Raw genomic sequence first — 18262 nt, 5'->3', positions numbered from 1 at the left:
CCTGCCTTTTTCAATAGAAGTAATATAGGGTGGGCATTGGAAATACCAGTTTCCCCAGCTTTATCCCAGGTAATGTGCCTCCACTTTGTTTTTGCATTATCACTTTTGGTTAGGTCTCCACAGATCAGAGGTGAAAGCTGGCTGATATGGGCTAGGGATGTGAAAGTGTACACATGTACATGATTGATCTCTTCCCCCCTCTGGGCTGCCAAGTGAGGGGATGTAGCTGCCCGAGGGCCTGGCAATTTAAAAGGTCCTTGGCTTGGTAAAAGTATATTTGACATACAAATGGATATTATGCTGAAAAATAATTTATCAGAAGATGGTTTATCTGCGTGAAATTAACAAACTAACTTATGATCCTCCAAGGCAGAGTAGTCGTTGTAACTAATACAATTGGATGTATTTTATTAATACCAATAAAACAGCAAGGAATTGAATATCAATCAGTAAATTAAGCTTAATTTAATTGCAGATTTATTCCATATCCCTTCATGTACTGTTATACTGGTGATGTAATAGCAATTTTAACCATAATTAAAATACAGAGTTCACAGATTAAGTGTAGGTGAAGAAAAGACCCTTGAACATATTACTTTTCTCTGAGGTAAACTGTGCTGTGGTAAAAATTTTAGATCATGATTGTTTCACACCTACTGTTTCTGTTGGCAGCAGTCTTCACAGGAAACCTAAATTCTGGCATTTCTCCATCTTTGAATGTTTGACTTTGCAACCTTATGTGTATGGAGTCTGTATAAAGCATCTTAGTATATGAGAAAATAGCAGTTTTTCAAAGGTTTATATCTTAGTCAAGTCTGAGTAGATTTTTATGGGGATAGCAAAATGCACATCCTGGAGACAAAGGTGACCCCTTCAGTTCCAACCTTCAAATCCCTGCTCCAAAAGATGGGGGCATTAGAGCTTTTCAGGTTTTGACCATAGGCAAAACTAGCCTCTTTCTCAGAAATGACTGAACAGTTTGGCAGCCATTTTCTAAAACACGTCCACTTGAGGTAGACAGTCTGCACAGAACATTTGACCCTGAACAGTGAAAGATTATCCAAATTATAAACAATTGAAACTTCACCTTTAACATCACTTTAGGGCAGGGGTTGGCAACCCATGGCTCGCAAGCCAAATATGGCTCACTAAGTAGCTATGGTTCTTCTGGAGTCCCAATTCAGCTCCTCCTGCACGAGTGAGCCAGCACTGGTTCTAGAGCCTACGTCTCCCTGCAAGATTGAAACGCCAGTGCCCGTTTCCTGTGAGGGAAGGGGGAGGGGGGAGGGAGAAAGCTCCCTGCTGGATCTAGCATGCAGGGAACAAGTATGACTCTGTACACTGCCCTTTTCCATCCTCCGGGACACACTTCCTGTAGGTTTCCTTCTGGTGAATGGGAGCAGCGGGAGGTTGTATTATTTGGTGCCTGTGATTTGGCATGAAAGCAAGTAAACGGCGCCCCATCTCATGCCTGGACCCCTCACTCCCACCCCCTCACTCCCACCCTTGGGCAGACAGCTTGCCCCGAGCCCACTCCTGCCCCATGGCCAGACAGCTTGCTCCCAGCCAGCCCACTTCTGCCACCTGGCCAGACACTCTGCCTCCCTAGCCAGTTCTGCCCTCTCCCCTCTGGCAACAGCTGTCCCCAGCCTGCCCCTGTACCCCACTTCCCACCCAGATCCTGCACCCCCATTCCTGTCCCATTCACTGGCAGCCCTGTCCTGCACACTTAACCACTCATTTTTTGTCCCAACCCAGAGGCTGGGAGGGGGCGGGGGAGGCACAAAATCCATTAACCCTGGAATCTCAGAAGAGTAAATCCGGTCTGAGGCCTTGAACCTTAGTCCTCTCTGCTCCTCCTCCTCCCACCATGTTTCAGCTGGGGGACACATAAGTGAGGACTTGGGTGGATGGGTGGGGCGTTTGGCGGGTTTTTTTGTGTGGTCCCTGACTGATTTTTTCTGTGGGTTAGTGTCCCCTGAGCCCTTCATACACCCCAACCCCTACTCCTGCACCTCACACCCCCAGCCCCCTGCCATAAGTTTGACAGAAGGCAGCCTGAATGCCTACATGAAGTTGGATTTGACCAGCTATGATGTAATCCTCAAAGAAATGTGTGAAAAGATGCAGCAGGAGGAGTCCCATTAAATACAATGTTTCATTTATGCTATTATTAATCACACACAAATTTACAACTGCCCAATTTAATTGTAGGACCCAAGGTAAAAATAAACTGACTTACAGAAGGAAACATGGCCCCATGTATTGCTGGCATGGGTGGGTGCTATTTCAGTTAAATGCCCACCTCTGCGAGTGACAAATGTGACTGGTCTGAATGAAAAAGTGAATTAAATGAACTTTCTGCTGCAGTTAATTAAGCCAAGAGGATATGAAAACATCTGTATTTGTACTTTGAGAGCCTTAGTTTCATTCCAAGTGTGAATAGATATTTTCTTTTAGTTAGAGAGAGAGAGCATTTTTCTCTCTCCCAGGAATTGAGCTGCCTCAACATTAAAAATACGGATGAAATTACATTAACCCCTTTCTGATTAGATGGCTTTAATTTTCACACAGTGCATTGTGGAATTTGTTGCAACAAGTTATTGAATTTAACAGGAATAAATGAGATTTAATATTAATATTTATATAAACAAAATAAATGTCCAGCATTCTTACAGTGAGTATTAAAGTACACATGCAGACTTTTGGAAGGCATGAAACTCTTATTTTTCAGTGCTTTTGGCAATCTTTAACTATGCAAATTAACGTTACAGAGGCTTCTATTGTTCAATTCAGTACTCTTGTGTAAATAATATGTTAATAGGTAGGGGGAGGAGTTTTATAACCCACTTGACACCCTATTGACTTGAGTTCAGCTGTGCACTAATACAAGGGTTTGCTAACACAACTCATTACAGATACAGGTCTTGATTCTGCAATTAGAATAACCTAAAATATTGCAAGCAATTCATCACTTGTGTAACAGGGCAGCTGCCCTGTACTGGCCCTTTAAGAGTCAAGCCCCAGCCTGGAGCAGGCCCGGGGAGTTCAGCCCAGCTGGGCGGCATTGGCCAATTAAGGCCCAGCTGGGAGCCATAAAAGGGGAGGGCTGCTTCAGAGAAGGCAGTGTGGGCCTGGCGGCCGAGGGAGCAGGATGCTCCCTGGAGCCAGGGCAGGGCTGGAGAGTCAAGGCGGGGCCAGGGGCGCTCGGACAGACAAACTGCCAGCCTGCTAGGCCTGAAGTAAGGCCTGCCGGAGAGACACCAACCCCCAGAAGGGGGGCTCAGAGCGAGTGACTTGGGCACTGCCGGAGGGCAGTGTGGCGAAGAGAACGACGTGACCGGAGGATTCCAGAGGGGAAACCCCACGTGAGCGGAGGCCCATGTGGGCGGAATGGACTGATTCCGGGGACTGATGACGGACCCCCGCTACGGTGGTGAGTGACCCCCTCACAGATGGTGGAGAATGTGGGCACCTGAAGATACGCGATCCCGGCCCTGACGTAAGGGCTCAGCGTGTGCCTCAGTGGACCCTTTTAAAAAAAAAAAAAAAAAAAAAAAAGAGAGAAATCTGCGGGGTCCCCTTCCCCTCCTCCTCCCGGCGAGTTCGGGTGTGAGGACCATGGAAGGAGAGGCGAGGCCCGAAGGACCGACCCAGGGGCGACCGCAGCCATCGAAGCTTCGAGCTCAACAATTGGCGGCGCAGCTCCAACGACAGCAGAGGCTGTTGCAGCAGATGGACGCCCAGTACCGCCAGTTACTACATGAGGTGGCGGAGCAGGACCAGGCCGGTACGGTGGCCGCCCCGACTCCACCGGCTAGCTCCCCATCCCTTCCCACGCTGGGACCTGCGGGGGACCCTGCGGTGCTTGTCCTCCTCGACTCGGGATGCAGCCAGACGCTTATCCGCTCCGATGCACTCCCCGACACTGCGGCGCCCAAGGGGGAGCTGCAGCTGCGGTGCGTCCATGGGGATGTGAAGACCTATCCTCAGGTCCGACTCCCCTTGACGGTGTGCGGAGTCACCCAAATGATGCTAGTGGGCGTGGTGGCGCACCTGCCATACCCCATGGTGCTGGGTCGCGATTGGCCTCATTAAAGACCTACCAGCGCCGACCGAGCCCCACGTGGAACTCCTGAGGGAGGAACCCCAGGCTGTCTGACCGCAGGGGTCACTCGACAGGGAGGGACCCGCCGAGCGCAACGCACCTGATCTGACCGACCCGGGGCCCTCAGACCCGGAGGACGTGCCGATTGCGCTGGACTCGGTGGATTTTCCCCGCGACCAGTGGGATGATCCCACCCTGCGGGAGGCCTATGTCCAGCTCGCCTGTGTCGACGGGACGGTGGTGGATCCGCAGAGGGCAGCACACTGGCCCCGGTTTGAGTTACGAGCCGACCGGCTCTACCGGGTCGGCGGAACCCGCAGACGCAGGAAGAAGAGGCCCAATTATTGTACCCTGGGCCCATTGACGAGCCGTGCTGAGGTTGGCGCACGACATTCCCGCCGCCGGGCACCTCGGGCATGAGAAGACCCTGGCCCGAGTCCTGTCCCACTTCTTCTGGCCCGGGGTGTATAAAGAGGTCAAAGACTACTGCCAGTCATGTCCAGCCTGCCAGCTCGCCGCAGCCCCCAGGGTGCCGAAGGCCCCCCTCGTCCCTTTGCCCGTGGTGGGGACCCCCTTCAAAAGGATTGCCTTGGACATAGTGGGGCCCTTTCCGCGGAGCGCGGCTGGATTTCGATATATCCTAACAATCATGGACTACGCCACCCGGTTCCCCGAGGCCATCCCCCTTCGAAACACCCATGCCCGCATGATCGCGAACGAGTTGGTTCGGATTTTTGCCTGGGTGGGGCTACCTCGGGAACTACTGACAGACCAAGGAACGAACTTTACATCCCAGTTGCTGCATCAGGTCTGCGACATTCTGGGCATTCACAAGCTACAGACTTCCGTCTACCACCCCCAAACCGACAGGCTGGTAGAGCGGTTTAACCGCACCCTAAAGGGGATGCTGAGAAGGTTTCCACCGGCGGACATGAAGCACTGGGACCAGCTCATCCCTCTGCTCTTGATGGCGGTGCGGGAGGTGCCACAGGCCTCCATGCCATTTTCCCCTTTCGAGCGCCTGTACGGCAGACGACCTCGTGGCGTCCTGGATCTGGTCAGAGAGACCTGGGAACGGGCCCCCTCCTTCTCGGTCGGGCTCCTGCAATAAGTACTCCGACTTCAGGAGAGACTCACGCAGGTGGGGGCCTTGGCTCAAGAAAGCGTACAGGCAGCCCAGGGAGCGCAGGAGCGAGGGTATAACCGGGGAGCCCAGGAAAGAGTGTTTGAACCCGGAGATCGGGTGCTGCTGTTACTCCCCTCCGAAGAGTCAAAATTGCTGGCCCGCTGGCAGGGGCCGTATGAGGTCTCCTGACGATTGGGCCCGGTCACATATGAAATTCATCAGCCGGACCGGCGGAAAAAAAACCAAATATATCATGTGAACCTCCTCAAACCTTGGCGAGAGCGAGAGGGCATGCTGGTCGCGCCCTACCCGTCGGAGCCCGTGTTAGGTCCTAGGATACCTGACGCCAAGGAGGAGGAGACACCCCATCTCGGGGACACCCTAAGGACCAATGGGGCATAGCCCAGGTGCTCATCGAAGCGTTCGCCAGGACATTTACCTCGTGGCCGGGCCGAACCTCAGCGATAATGCACCACATCCGAACCCCGCCCGGACAGGTCGTCCGGGAAGGAAACAGACCTCTTCCCCGATGGATGCGCAACGTAGTGGAACAAGAGGTTCGCACCATGTTGGAGCTGGGAGTGATCGAGCGATCCAGAAGTGAATGGAGGAGCCCAGTCGTGTTGGTCCCTAAACCGGATGGAAGCATTAGGTTTTGCATCGACTTTTGGAAGGTGAACGCTATATCGAAGTTTGATGCCTATCCGATGCCCCGGACGGATGAGCTGCTAGAGCGCCTGGGAAAAGCCAAGTTCATAACAACCCTCGACCTGCCAAGGGCTATTGGCAAATCCCGCTGGATCGGGAGTCCCAGGAGAAGACAGCTTTCACCACCCCGTCCGGGCTCTTCCACTTCGTGCGCATGCCATTCGGCCTCCATGGGGCACCCGCCACCTTTCAGCGGATGATGGATCGCCTGCTCACCCCCCATCTGGAATATGCCGCAGCTTACCTGGATGACGTGGTCATCTACGGTCGCGACTGGGAGGAACACATAAACCAAGTGGCGGCCGTATTACGAACGCTCCGCGACGCAGGTCTCACGGCCAACCCCAAAAAGTGTAAAATCGGCGCGCAAGAGACCACCTATCTGGGTTATCGGTTGGGGCGCAGGTTAGCCCGGCCCCTGGTGGGGAAGGTAGAGGCCATACGAAGTTACCCCATACCGACCACGAAAAGAAAGGTCCGACAATTTCTGGGACTGGCGGGGTACTACCGCCAATTTGTTCCCCAATTTGCTGGCATAGCAGCGCCGCTCACCTCTCTACTCACGAAGGACAAACCTCAGAGAGTGAGGTGGACCTCAGAGTGTGACTCGGCCTTTCAACAACTTAAAGAAGCCCTGTGTAGCGAGCCTGTTTTTTTCAGCCCAGACTTCGATAAACCTTTTTGTCTTCAGACAGATGTCTCCGCCACGGCGCTGGGCGCCGTACTCTCCCAGGAGGTCGATGGAGAAGAGCACCCGGTGGTCTTTATCAGCCGTAAGCTATTTCCCCGAGAACGCCAGTACTCAGTAATAGAAAGAGAGGCCCTGGCTATCAAATGGGCGGTTGAAGTCCTCAGGTACTACCTGCTAGGGGGTGAGTTTACTCTATTTACAGACCATGCCCCGCTAAAGTGGCTACAAACTATGCGGGACACCAATAGCCGCCTTATGAGGTGGTATTTAGCCCTTCAACCCTATGTGTTCTCCAGAGCAAAGCCTCAGAAGCGCGGGAACCCGCCCGGTGCCCCTGGTCTGCTGGAGACGGTCTCCAGCAGACCAGGGGCACCGGAGCAGCTTACGAACGGGGCTTTCTCGCCCCGACCTCCGGGGCGAGAGAGCCCCGTTCGTAAGTGCGGATCCGACATAAGTCGGATCCGCGTAAGTCGGGGACTGCCTGTATTGTGCTATCCAAGGTAGCTGCTAAATCATTGCAATGACCCAGGAATTTTTGGCCGTTCCTTCTCTCTTTTTAGATGTGGTTATGTGAAGTCCTGGGAATGTGTACTTTGAGCTGAAGCTTGCCAAAAGCAAATGTGGTGGTGGTGGTGATAGGGACATTAAAATTGCCTGATGGGAATTGCTTATTACTTCCAAAGAACTGCAGAATTCATTGCCCTGCAAACATCCTGGCATCCTGCTGGCCACATCCTAAGCTAGCTCTTCAGCACCTATCTCCACCTTCCTCTTCTGCCCCTGCCCCCTCAGGAGTCGTGGTGCCTCATGGGACATCCAGAACCACTGGAAACCCGTTTATGCTTTGCCATCTCTTTGGCCAGCTCTGCTCAGTCCTTTTTGCAGCAACTTGTACCTTGTGATGTGCATGCCTTGGCACTTTGGTGTGCAAGCCTTGTGCAAATCAAAGGTCTGCATATATCCTTCTCCCTCTCCCCACACTCCGTATGCATCTGCATTAGGCAAAAACTGGCCTCTAATAAGGAACCAAATGTGTACACAGTAGCCACCGAGAATTTGCATTAGAGCATGTAAGAAACCTGTTAGCTAAATGCTTGAACTGTATCTCAAATAATATTTATAGCATTGGCATATGTTTATGAACATACTTAGCTCTGGGCAGCTCTGGAGACAGTATGTGCTACATTCAGCTTCCTGGTTCCTCAGCAGACATTCGCTCAGGCCTGAACCATTTTTCTGGGACATCAGCTCTTAATTTGATTAACATGTTGCGCACAGAGAAAAGTAAAGATCAGCAACAAAGTGACACAAACAAGAGACAACGCTGACAATGCAAAGAGAAGCAAAACATGAGGCGGATGGGGATGGGTGTTTTAAATGAGTGTTTTGGACACATGCCGTGTACGTGCAATAGAGCCATGTAGAAACAGGAAAAGTCCTCCAAGTTTCATGTTGTGCATCACCCACCTCACTGCCTCCTACCTGCCCCCTATTCCTCCCATCACCTCACATTCTTTACTTCCACCCCAGGGGCCAGGAAACATCTGCATCTAATTAGTAGAGCCAGCCTGCAGGGCTCCACTAATTTGCTGCAAGGCCCTTCATGCATGTCAGACCAGGGCTCCTCCAAGTGGGGAAGGGGCTGCAGCTGGCTGGGAACGCCTCTGGCTGATTGAGGGGGGGCTTGGGGCTTCTCCAGGTAGGGGGTCTTGTGGCTGAGGAGGGCCCAGGCAGAAGAGGCAGAGCCAGGGGCTAGGCTCCCCAATAGGGCACTCCATTCGCTGCCATGCTTGAGTGATTTGAAAGGGTCTGGGGCCCCCAGCTGCCACTCCTGCAACAGCAGCGATTGCTGGAGGGCCAGGCCTTTTTAAATCACACAGGCCTCTGGGCAGCTTCACCCTTTGTCATTCTCCCTTCTCCCCCCTCCCCTCCCACCGCCTCCTGTCAGGAGGCTTGACAGGGTTAAAATCTTTATAGCTGCATCTTATCCCAAAATTCTGGTCTTCGTTAAAAGTCTGAAACATGGGGCCTTTTGAACCTAGCTGATTACTCTGCTACATTAGAAAATGTGTGTTGGAAGGAAAGTGGTTTTTGTAACCCTGTGTCCTTGTTCGTTATGCAGTGATGAAAGGAGCCTGTGGTATTACAGTCCACTTTGCAAACACATCGAAGTTTGTCCGTTGTGAAATTGGATCCATAAAGAACAAGATCTGGGATTGTTATAGCTGCATATAAGATCTGAACCAAAAATGGCCACTGTAGATCCATTTCAACACATTACAGTGAGTACATTTGATTTTCCTATGCATGATGCATTGTCTTCTGTAAGCAGTTACAATCAATAACCGTATATTGTTAATATCATCATGAAACTTGAAAGACTCTTCATATAAGTTTGGGTGAATTCAGGGATGAAAATAACTTAAATTTCCTATAGATACTATCTTATCCCAGCCATCCCCCTTGTGGGGAAGCAGGGCAGGAGGCTGGGGGGGAGAGGTTGTGATAGGACAGTATCTGTAAGAAATTTAAGTGTGGGATGGAGTGCGGGGGTTCAGGGAAGGAGGTCGGGGGGAGGGGGCAAGAGTCAGGGCAGGAGGCTGGTGGTATGGGGGAGTCAGGGCAGGATGAGGGGGAATCCAGGAGTCAGGGCTAAGGATTGGGCCAGTGTAAGGGAGAGGACAGCTCGGAGCTAGGAGTACAGCTATCACACTGCTAAGCTGCCCGATCCCTGGGTCTGGCCAGGGCAATGGGGACCATGCTGCCCAGCCACCCAAGCATCGGGGCTAGATCCGGGGTGCAATATGGCTACGCCGTCCAGGAGAGTGGCAGCCTCCAGAGCCCTACCTCCAGACGTCCAGTCTCTGACCAGCTGAGTGTGCACCAGCTTGCTTTCTCCTTTGGAGGACTTAAGACTAGGTTTGGGAAAATTTTATTTAAAATGAAATTTGATGGAGATCATTGATGTTTTCATCAAATTTTCAAACACTCCTAAAGATACGTCTGCGCTGCAGCAGGGGCTGAACCTTGCAGTCTGGCTAGACAGATGAGCACTAGCTTGGATTGAACTCGTGTTCTACAAATAAAGTGGGTGGGTCTGGCCCATGAAAGTTCATCACCTACTAAACCATCTTGTTAGTCTTTAGAGTGCTACATAGTCCTGTTTTTGTTTCAGCTACAAATAACAGCATGGATGTTGTGACACCAGTAAAGGCTCAGGCTTGTTACCTGAGTCCAGGCCCAGAGGGCTGGGAGGGTCCAAACTCAGGTGGCTAAAGGAGCCTCTGCATCTAACTCACCTTTCAAAATAGTACTTATGCTCCTAAGTCACATAGGTACTGTTCAAATATTCTCCTATACATAAACATAATTATACATAAAACATAGGTGTATCTATAAATTATAATTTCAATGTCTGTTGGAGCCAAGACTCATAAACAGTTTAATTATACGGTGTTTGATAATTTGATAGTTATATTTCCTCCTATTAACATTCTCCTGAATTGATTGTCAGAACCGTGAGCAGAAGAGTTCACCAATTTTCTACAAATGTAACACTAAATATATTTAATTTTCCCTTAAAAGTGATCTTGAGCTGTGTGGTAAATTGAAAATAATTCAATCCCTGAACCAAATTCCGTTGAAGTCAAGGGAAGGCCCTTACTGAATCCTCCCACTTTGTCTACAAATTTATTCTATATATAATTAAAACATTGTACACTAAAGAGTGGAATCACAAATACTGTCTGGAAGGGAATCCTAACACAAACAGGGTGGGTTCATAAGATCCCAAATTATTTGTAAGTCTGTCTGGAAAACCTATTACAGCAGGAAAAGCAGTGAGTGTTTCGAAGTAGTAACCATTTACTTGTCATAATGTTGAACTTCTGAGTTGCTAAAAATATAGTATCCATATTCCTTGAAATGATCACTTATCTACTACGTGGTTTTGCCTCCTATTTGTCACTTCCTTAAATGAGTATGCAGCAGCCAACGGACGCCAAGTGTTTTTTTTTTTTTTTTTTTTCTTCCCCATGCTGAAGCTTTGTGAAGGCTGTTGTGATGCCAGTCTCAGGTTGGCAGCCAGTGTTGTTTTCTTTGGTTTGTAAGGGGATGGGTTTTATGAATATGTATCATTACGGTCTCCTGGATGGAATGTCAAACCTGTTCAGATCTCTGTGACACAGCAGTTTGAAAATTCACAACAAACCAGGTCCAGTTTAAAGTAACTGAGTAGCTCCTTGAGGACAGTGGTATTACTCCTGCTTAAAATTAAGCACATGCTTTAGAACCACATTGAATCAGGGCATTGGATTATATTTAATTTACTTGCTCAGAGAAGTTTGATAGGACGGCTGTCATGGGACAGAAATATAAAGGGAAAGTGCAGTTTTTATGACCAAATGTAGTTAAATTGCTCTTGTCCTGTTGTATTCCTGTTCATTGTCAATGAAAGAGTTAATAAGAGTTAAAATGAGATAATTTTCATGACTTTTGGTTGAAATATGACATGTCACAGGCATAATCAAAATCCCGAATTTTGGGAGCAATCTTTTCCTAGGTTTTTTTTTATTATTATTTTTTTTTTTTTTTAAAGTTCTCTTCTGTTTCATGAAAGCTTCACACAAATAGAAGGGGAAACTGATTGACTCCAGTAATTGAGTATACAGGAAGTTAGTGAAACTTACTGTGCTGTTAGAAACTCGGAAGTTGAAGAAACAAATTTCTTCCCTGTAATCTTTCTTATTACAGTATATTAATGTTTGTGTTGATTAAAAGAATAATAGATAAAATATGTTCAGCCTCAGGCATGGATTTTTAAAGTGTACAGTGTCCCTTTAAAAGAAGGAAACATACTTTATTAAAAGTTCTTTAAAAAAACCAATCCCTCCTAGCCCAATTATCTGCTTAAATTTCCTATTTGGTAGCAAGGAAGTAAAAATGTTACACAATAGATGCAAGTCAAAACTCTTCGATGTATTTTTTTGTGCAAAGTTGCATCTTGCCTTCAGATTAAATTGTGACTAAGCATTCCCATGTGTGAATGGTGTTAGGCACTTATAAAAAAATAACCTTTTCGATTTGTCAATGGACACAGAAGGTTTTTATTCAGTTCACTTTACAACAAGATTTAAGTGAAATTTGAGCACACTGTTGTGATTCCCAGGATAATGACCATAAAATGAAATGTTACCAAACTAGTTTTTAAAAAAAATAGACTGGTGAGCAGTTGTCACTTACCTGCCGGATAACTTACTTCCTCTCTCTCATTTAACTAAAGAGCTTTTATTGAGGACAGGAAGACATTAAGACATGAGACGGGAAAGAGTAAGCTAGGAGTTGCAAGAAAGGGAGCGGAATGTCTGTATGTGGGGAATGAGGTGATAAGTCATGGCTGTGAGTGTGTTCACACAACCGTTCTGTGCTTGTGTGCACACAAAGTGGATTGTGCCATCAGAAGCAGTAATTCCTGTGACTCATAATCCATCTAGATGGCTTGTATGATTGAATGATTTCTTCCCTCCTTTTCCAGTGGAGAGGTTTACTTAGTTTTGCAGGAGAAAGAGGAATGGAAGTAAAATTGTCAAAAAACCACAAAGTAATTTTGGAGATTTAGCATCTTAAAAAAATGTCACTTTGAACATGGGAATTAGGCTTCTAAATTACCTTTTGGTAATTCTATCCTCACTAAGTGAGAAATTACAAAGAGAAGTCTTCTCCCCCCCCCTTTTTTTCTTAAGCCTTGGCGCCTAGGAGGAATAAAAGCATTGGGTGTGCTAAAAGTTCTAGAGTGTATCTTCCCTGCCTTTAGCTTCTGCCCTTGTATAGGTGTTATCCCATATCTCTTTGCTCCTCTCCTCTGAGTTTGGTGTTGCTTTCAGTCTCTGCTGGAGATGTGAATTAGAACCTGGGTTTTGCCTATCTCCTTCAACTGGAAGGGAAAGGTCATTGAGTCCAGTCCCCTGCCTTCACAGGAGGAACAAGTACCATCCCTTACGAATTTTTGCCCTAAATAGCCTCTGCAAGGATTGAACTCACAACACTGGGTTTAGCAGGCCAAGGCTCAAACCACTGAGTCATTCTTCAGGGCAGGATTGAGGGGGAAGGGTTCTGTTTCCACTCTGGCTGGTAAGCTCATTTTTCAGTGAGGGCAGTGGGTTAAATCACTCAAGTCCAGCTGGTCCTCCAATGGCCTCCCACAATTCCCTAAGTGCCTGGAAGGAAGACTAGTTTCTCCACAGTCCATTGTCAAGGAATCGTAGGGCAGATCAACTTACTGCAGCACAGGTGAGAAGGCAACGATTTGGGGATTGCTTTATGATGTCACTTCTTGTACCCAGGCGAGCCTAAGTTGGCTCCTGAAATTTGGGTGGTGATATCCTGAGCTATCTGTCTAGTGAGGATATACCCTTGGAGTCACTCCGAATGCTTCCTCATTTTGTCTTGTCTGGTAAGACATTGTATAAAGCTTTGTAGTACTGGGAGGAGCATGAATTGAGATCAGCTACTGAGCTTTTGTCTGTTCTACCTGTTTCATCACAGTTATCTGGTTATTCACTAGTCAGCTTTGCAGACTGAAGTCACTACCTAGAAAAATCAACATAGAGAATTAACAATAGTGTTCACAAGTGTAATCTTTGGCTGAGCTAGACTTCACTGCCCGTTCTCCAGCAGAGCTGCTCCTAACCAATTGGCGGCCCTGGGCAACCGCCTGGCTCTCCACTAGGGTAACCAGATGGTTTAAAAAAAAATACCAGACAGAAGGCCGGTGGAGGGGAGAGGGGAAAGAAAAAAGGAGGGTCAGGGAGTAACCAGGGAAACCTGGGGGGAAGGATTTGGGAGGTCAGGCTGAAATGCAGTCGCGGTCTGCCCCTAAGATAGGCTCTTTTCTCCAGTGTCTAAAATAAAGAAAACTCCTCAACTCCCATACAAAGTAACTGGCAGCCCAGAGTTCAGTCTAAGGAGTTTCAGCAAGAATTGTAGTGTCAGCCTCTCTTCATTCAAGTACCAAACAAAACTAAAGAAACAAATATAATTAAATAATTTCATAAAATCTTACGATGAGGAAACAATCTAATTTTTACAGCATAACAGAACCATTTTATAAAAAGAAAACCAAAAGTAAGATTTGAACTTGCAAAGTCTCCTCTTGCCCTGCAGAAGGTGCCTGGAGGGAACCGCCAGCTGTTTAGAACAGCTGCAGTTCTTTTGTGGGAGGGGCAGAGGCAAAGACTTAATGTGTATCCCCGCCCTCAGGCCAGTCAGGCTCTGTGGGAGAAGGAGCACACAAGTGTCCTAGTCCCTCCCCTTCCAGGGCAGCTTGGGGCCACTTCAAAACTTAGTGAAATGCCCCCCATCTAAAATTATTGCCCACTCTGCACTACTCACTTCTACCTCCCCCCTCAGGTCTCTTAAAGAGATAGCTCCTTCTTAGGTACGTGGGTTACACAAGGATTTTTGTTTATCATATGTTTGTACAGTCCCTAGCAGAAAGGGGCCCAACCTTGTTGTGGTCTTCAAACACTACCATCATATAAATGTAAATAATTATGCAGTGTGTACAAACATAAAAAAGTAAAAACTAACGGATTTATTTATTAGAGGCGTCTGAGGACGTGGGTTTTGCCCATGAAAGCTTATGCTCAAATCTATTAGTCGTTAGGGTGCCACAGGACTCCTCATTGTTTTTTTGCAGATATAGATTATCACAGCTGTCCCTCTAAGGCAGTATGTACTGTGGTTCATCCATAGTGCTCAATGTACCTCACAAGGGTGTGTGTGTCACGTATGTCCATGACTTAGCTTTCCATCTGTAAAACAGGAATAATGAAAGTGATTTATGTGAGGTCACACAGGCGTCAGTCACAGAGCCAGGAACAGAACTCAGGTCTCCCCTCTCCCAGGCATGTGCTTTGTCACCTCGCTCATGCAATATGCCTATGGGCTATACATTATTTACATCAGCCTGGACATTGTCATACACAGTGACAGTGCTCATAATAATACAGAATGGATTTCCAGTGCCACAGTATAACAGGTCTAGTGAATGAAGTAAGAATAGACCTGAGAACTATTCTGAGGTTCAGCGAAGTTCAATTAAGACTGTCACTTTCCCTTCTTTTTTCATGTTTCTAGACTTCCTGGCTCCATTCAACACTGTGGCATTGGGAATGCTGAAATGCCACGAGAGAGATTTCTCTTGAAATGATAGAAATTGGGATGTTTTGAGATTGCACGAGATTCTAACTTCTACGAGCATAACTGAATTAGTGAACTTTTGTAATTCACTCTTTGCCGCTACTCTATAGGGTCTCTTTTGCTCTGAATTTTGATACATAGTGGACATATACACTTTCTATGTACAACAGTACACATACAGTATATGTACTGTATACATATATATTCAGCAACATTAACTATAATTCTGTCATTTTTATTATTAAAAGGGAGTTAAACACAAACTCAAATAAAACATCTTGCAAAATAGCTTTTCATTTCTTGGTAAGTTGTGAGTGAGTAACTAAATGCCTCATAGCAGGTACCATCTTGAAGAGGAAGCATGTTATTCATGGAAATTAAAATAAGTTTGTGAGGGAAAAACATGTTGTGTAGGAGTGGCTGAAGGGACATCAGGGTATGTAATGCATTGTATTCACTTTCAGTAAAGCTACAAGAAATTAAAAAGTGCAGATCAGCCAGGACTGGCCTTACCATGAGGTGAACTGAGGTGGCCGCCTCAGGTGCCAGACTGTGGGGAGGCGCCAGTAGGACCCAGAGTGTAGAAAATTGTTTCTGCTGCTGGTGCATATGTGCATATGAGGGTGTCATTTGATCTCCCCTCCTCAGGTGCCAAAACATTGTGGGCCAGCCCTGAGATCAGCTTTAAGATGTTCTTTCCTGTATGCAAGTTCGTTTACATTTTGAATAGAGGACTCTTCTTTTTGCTGCTCCTTGGACAAATGAAAGCTATTTTAATAACTTCATTCTGTTTTTGGAGTTTTATACCCTGTTTAACTACATGCTTTTGATTTCTAGGTGGAACACCAGTATTCACACAAATTAACTGTGACGGTATTGAAAGCCACAAATGTTACAAAAGGGGCTTTTGGGGATATGCGTGAGTATTGCTTTATTGATTCATCAATGTTCCATTTCTCACCTGATTAGCTCAGTGGTCTCCAACCTTTTTAAGCATGAGCTCACTTTTTGAATTTAAGTGAAATCCAAGATGTACTTCAAACCAAATATCCTTGCCCTGTCACCTTTGTGCCCCTTCTCTGAGGCCCCACCCCTGCTCACTCCATCCTCTCTCCCTCCCCTGTCCTCTCTCACTTTCACCAGGCTAGGGCAGAGGGTTGGAGTGCAGGCTCTGGTCTTGAGTGAAGGGATTTGGAGTGTGAGAGGGGCTTGGGGCAGTTGGAGTGCCAGAGGGAGTTCTAGATGCAGGCTCTGGGAGGATGTTTGGATGCAGGGGTGCTCGAGGCAGGAGCTTGGGGTACAGGAGGGGGTTCATGACTGGGGTAAGAGTTCAGGATGTGGGCACCAGCTGGTCACTGCTTGCCTCAAGTGGCTCCTGGTGGTGGTGCAGTCGGGCTAAGACAAGCTTGCCTCTGTCCTGGCCCTGCATCACTCCCAAAAAGCAGCCAGCAAACTCCATCCCAAATCCAATTGTGCCCCCTTCTTCTCTGTGGAGATAGGATACAGGATGGGAGAGAGGGCACCTTGACATCAGCGCCCCTTCTTTCCCTCCCATTCCTTGCACAGCAAGCAGGAGGCACCTGGGGAGGGATCAGGTCCAAGAAGAAGAGCAGGGGTGGGAGGAAGGGGCAGCTGAAGTGCTGGTACTTGATAACCACTTGGTCAAACCAGTCAGGATCACCTGTCGGAGGCTCCAAGATCTACCAGTAGATCCCGATCGACTGCTTGGTGACCACTGGATTAGCTGTTTCTTCTCACAATGCGGGGCCATTCTAAGCTTATGTATTAGTAGTGGCATTTGTGCTTTCTCTCTAGTTTTGCTTATGCCAAGGAGCATCTGTTTAAACATTTGCCTTGTCATTGTTCACTCATATCCGTTCACATGGCACTTTTTGCTCTTCCCCAACAATTGATTTAAAAAAAAAAGAAAAAAAAAAAGAGAAAAATGAATGAATGAGTTGTATGGTGCCAGCAGCACTTAGAATAAGTCAAGCCAAGTCAGAAATGAGTTCTCAGTGTAAGGAAATTGGAGGCTGCCGTGCCTTCCGAAAGTTGTGGTTTGGTGAAAAACTTAAAAGAGAAACTCAAAGCCCTGCTGATTCAGCACAGAGCAATGAAGCAACTTGCGCTGTGTAGAGTTATCTGTGGTCTCAACATTATTGCCACTTACTCTGTGTTTCTACAGACGCGTTTGCAGAACAGGAAGCCACTAGGAAGGATGACCCATGAAAAACATCAGCAGTTTTCAGAAAATACCATATGTAGTCGATCATAAGCTGAATGTTTTTAGTACAAAACAATGCAGTAAAGAGCGGGGGTTGGCCAATTTTTTTAGTTTGGGTGGGGTCGGCAAACTTCAATTCCCAGCCCATCAGGACAAAATGCTGGTGTGCTGGGATGTTTTATGTACCTGGAGTGTTTGCAGGCATGGAGCCCCTCAGCTCTCTTTGGCTGCTGTTCTCTGTTCCGGGTCAACAGGAGTGATGGGAAGTGGCAGCCAGCAGGTTCCTTGGCTCGTGCTGCTTCCCTCTGCTCCTATTGGCTGGAAACAATGAACAGCAGCCAATGGGACCTGCGGGGCTCTGTGCCTGCAGATGCTTCAGGTAAACAAAACATCCCAACGTGTCAGTGGCTGTGTTGACAGCTGGGAAGGAGGTTTGCAAATCTCCGATAGAGTCAGCTTATGAACAGGACACTGATTTTTACAATTATTTTGAAAACTTTGGCGTGTCAGCTTAAGAATGAGTGTGCTTATGATCAAGTATATACGGTATCTGCTTATTCCAAAGAAGGGTGTCAGCGTCTCTTGTTCTTGTTTCTTTGGCTATGACTGTGCTGTTATCACGTCGCTCCCTCCCTTCACTTGCTGCCCCCTGAAGATCACAGCAGGGTCAGTGCTTGGATTTTACTGCAGCCTTCAGGTTACAGGGATGACTACTCCTGGGCTGCTCTTCCGCAGGGGGTTTTGATCAAAGTTGCTGTCTCTGCTCCAGTAAACTCCAGTTACACAGGAGCTTTGCAGCCTACCTCCTTGTGCAGTGGAACCGTGGCAGTCCCTCTGTACTTGGGGTCTTCCTGTCAGTGTTCTTTGCACTGTTATCCCCAGTGACACCCAAGATCACTGTAACTGAAAGGATGTAGAGAGTAAATGTCTACCACCATTTCTGGTTTATTTTTTCTTATAGTTTAGAGTTACCATATTTGAACTTTCAAAAAAGAGGACATCCCCGAGAAGGAGTGTATCTGTACCAGTTTCTACCAACTCACCTTGTATTAATGTGTGTTATATAAAAACTAATGTCTTATAATCTGAGTTGGTAGATACAGATACACTTCCTCTCAGGGGTGTCCTCTTTTTTGAAAGTTCAAATATGGTAACTCTATTATAGTTAGCAAGCTTTTCCTACTATTTAAACTAAATGTGCCTGGC

General features: G+C 47.3%; 1 protein-coding gene across 2 annotated transcripts in view; it reads left to right on the top strand.

Moving 5' to 3' along the window:
• PLA2G4A (phospholipase A2 group IVA) overlaps window positions 1-18262 on the top strand; it is a 116197-nt gene that overhangs the window by 21414 nt on the left and 76521 nt on the right. The window contains exons 2-3 of one of the 2 annotated variants that reach the window (XM_006110859.4): window positions 8756-8915; window positions 15670-15751. In XM_006110859.4, the coding sequence (XP_006110921.2) occupies window positions 8883-8915; window positions 15670-15751 (115 nt within the window). In that variant the 5' untranslated portion in view covers window positions 8756-8882. The remainder of the gene's footprint in view (window positions 1-8755; window positions 8916-15669; window positions 15752-18262) is intronic. The other variant, XM_006110860.4, reaches the window with a different exon arrangement.

Source organism: Pelodiscus sinensis, chromosome 9 (assembly GCF_049634645.1).
Source record: "Pelodiscus sinensis isolate JC-2024 chromosome 9, ASM4963464v1, whole genome shotgun sequence".
Taxonomy (NCBI): Eukaryota; Metazoa; Chordata; order Testudines; family Trionychidae; genus Pelodiscus; species Pelodiscus sinensis.
This window is presented reverse-complemented; position numbering and strand designations above follow the sequence as displayed.